Source organism: Anomaloglossus baeobatrachus, chromosome 4 (genome assembly GCF_048569485.1).
Source record: "Anomaloglossus baeobatrachus isolate aAnoBae1 chromosome 4, aAnoBae1.hap1, whole genome shotgun sequence".
Taxonomy (NCBI): domain Eukaryota; kingdom Metazoa; phylum Chordata; class Amphibia; order Anura; family Aromobatidae; genus Anomaloglossus; species Anomaloglossus baeobatrachus.
In genome coordinates this window covers 248,948,721-248,950,973 of record NC_134356.1, presented here as the reverse complement: position 1 = coordinate 248,950,973, position 2,253 = coordinate 248,948,721, and the positions used below count along the sequence as shown (strand labels likewise).

The 2,253-nt window shown below is 34.4% G+C and overlaps 1 protein-coding gene across 1 annotated transcript in view; it reads right to left on the bottom strand.

Moving 5' to 3' along the window:
* Nucleotides 1-1,041, bottom strand: part of ALX1 (ALX homeobox 1) — a 33,500-nt gene extending 32,459 nt beyond the window's left edge. The window contains exon 1 of the mRNA XM_075342424.1: nucleotides 804-1,041. Within this exon, the coding sequence (XP_075198539.1) occupies nucleotides 804-1,041 (238 nt within the window). The remainder of the gene's footprint in view (nucleotides 1-803) is intronic.
* Between the last annotated feature and the right edge of the window lie 1,212 nt (nucleotides 1,042-2,253).

The window sequence follows — 2,253 nt, the reverse complement described above, 5'->3', positions numbered from 1 at the left end:
ATAGATAGACAGATAGATAGATAGATAGATAGATAGATAGATAGATAGAGAGAGAGATAGATAGATAGATAGATAGATAGATCGATAGATAGATAATGAATAGATGGATAGATTGATAGATAGATAGATAGATAGGAGATAGATAGATAGATAGATAGATAGATAGATAGATAGATAGATAATAGATAGGGGGATGTAGATGGATAGATAGAAAAATAATATATATATATATATATATATATATATATATATATATATGTGTGTGTGTGTACTGTATGTACATATATATATATATATATATATATATATATATATATATAATGTACATACAGTACACACACAAACATATATATATATATACACACACACATTATTATTTACACCCAGATGATACATTTTACTGATCATAAGGTATGAAATTATGATGGATGATAAATGTAAAAATAATGCAGATAGATAACGATATCTTCTTATAAATAATATCAGGAATATATACAAACGCTAAAGTATTATTACATATCAGTAGAACTTATGTCAATATATCATTTCTGATTAGAATAAATCATACCGATTGCCTTACTGTCCTATACAGGTAAAGTATATATAGTGTTATAGAGATGCTAGATTACACATTAGATAGTTATAGATGGGGGGACAGATGACTGATATGACGGATACATAGAATGCTGACATCTTGGGTATTACAGGGGGCTGTGACTATATGATATAACGCTCGGCAGCTTCTCAGTGGCTATACATGGGTCCATGTCCAGCTCCTGTGCTGTGCACCCTGCCCATCTCACCATTGCTGTCCTGGCAGGGGGAGCTCCTGTCCATCCGCCCATGGTGCTCGTTCCTCTGGATGGCACTGAAGGCCTGCACACACTTGCCCACTGGGCTCTTGCTGTAGTAGGGGTCAGTGTCCAGAGAGTCCATCACGTGCTCCAGGGCGCCCCCCGTCCCCAGGTAGAAATCGCTGCCAGCTTTCCCACTCTGGGCCTTTATAGAGAATTTGTCGCTTAGATGATAATCCATAATCATGTAGCCTGCTGCTCCTATTCTAACACAGGCGGTAATAGTGTGAGTTACTAATGCTCAGGAGGGGGGACACAGGGGGCTTATATACAGCTGCAGGGCCTGGAGCAGCCTCCCATCACCAACAGCTAGCTCCACCCTGCCCCCTACCCCTAAATCCCAAGCCAAACAAGGGGATGATTCAGGGCTCACTCCAGCAAAGAGGAAACCCTCCTTATTATCCAAATCAATCCTATCCTTAACATGTCACTTACATTACAGATATGTATAGGCTATTAATCCCTATTAATGTGCACATCCTTTGCTATACACTTCGGTGCCAGAAGGAAAACTTTACATCGCTTCATTCTGCACTATCTTTACTGTATGTTCACCCCTGACTTTTCTCTATCTATGGATGGATGGATAGAAAGGTAATAGCTAAATAGATAGATAGATAGATAGATACATACTAGATAAATAGATATAAAGATAGATAATATCTAGATATATAATAAATAGATCGATAATAGATAGATGGATAATAAATACATAGAAAAATAATAGACATATAGATAATAAATAGGTAGATTATAGATAGATAGATAGAGGGATAGATAGATAATAGATAGATAGATAGATAGATAGATAGATAGATAGATAGATAGATAGATAGAATCATAATTAGATAGATAGATAGATAGATAGATAGAATCATAGATAGATAGGTAGATAGGATCATAGATAGATAGATGATAGATAGACAGATAGATAGATAAATAGATAGATAGATAGATAGATAGATAGAGGGATAGATAGATAGAGGGATAAATAGATAGATAGATAGATAGATAGATAGAATCATAGTTAGATAGATGATAGATAGATAGATAGAATCATAGATAGATAGGTAGATAGAATCATAGATGATAGATAGATAGACAGATAGATAGATAGAGGGATAGATAGATAGATAGATAGATAGAGGGATAAATAGATAGATAGATAGAATCATAATTAGATAGATAGGTAGAGGGATAGATAGATAGATAGATGATAGATAGATAGATACATGGATAGATAAATAGATAGAGGGATAGATAGATGATAGATAGATAGATAGATACATGGATAGATAAATAGATAGAGGGATAGATAGATGATAGATAGATAGATAGATACATGGATAGATAGATAGAGGGATAGATAGATAATAGATAGAATCATAGTTAGATGGAT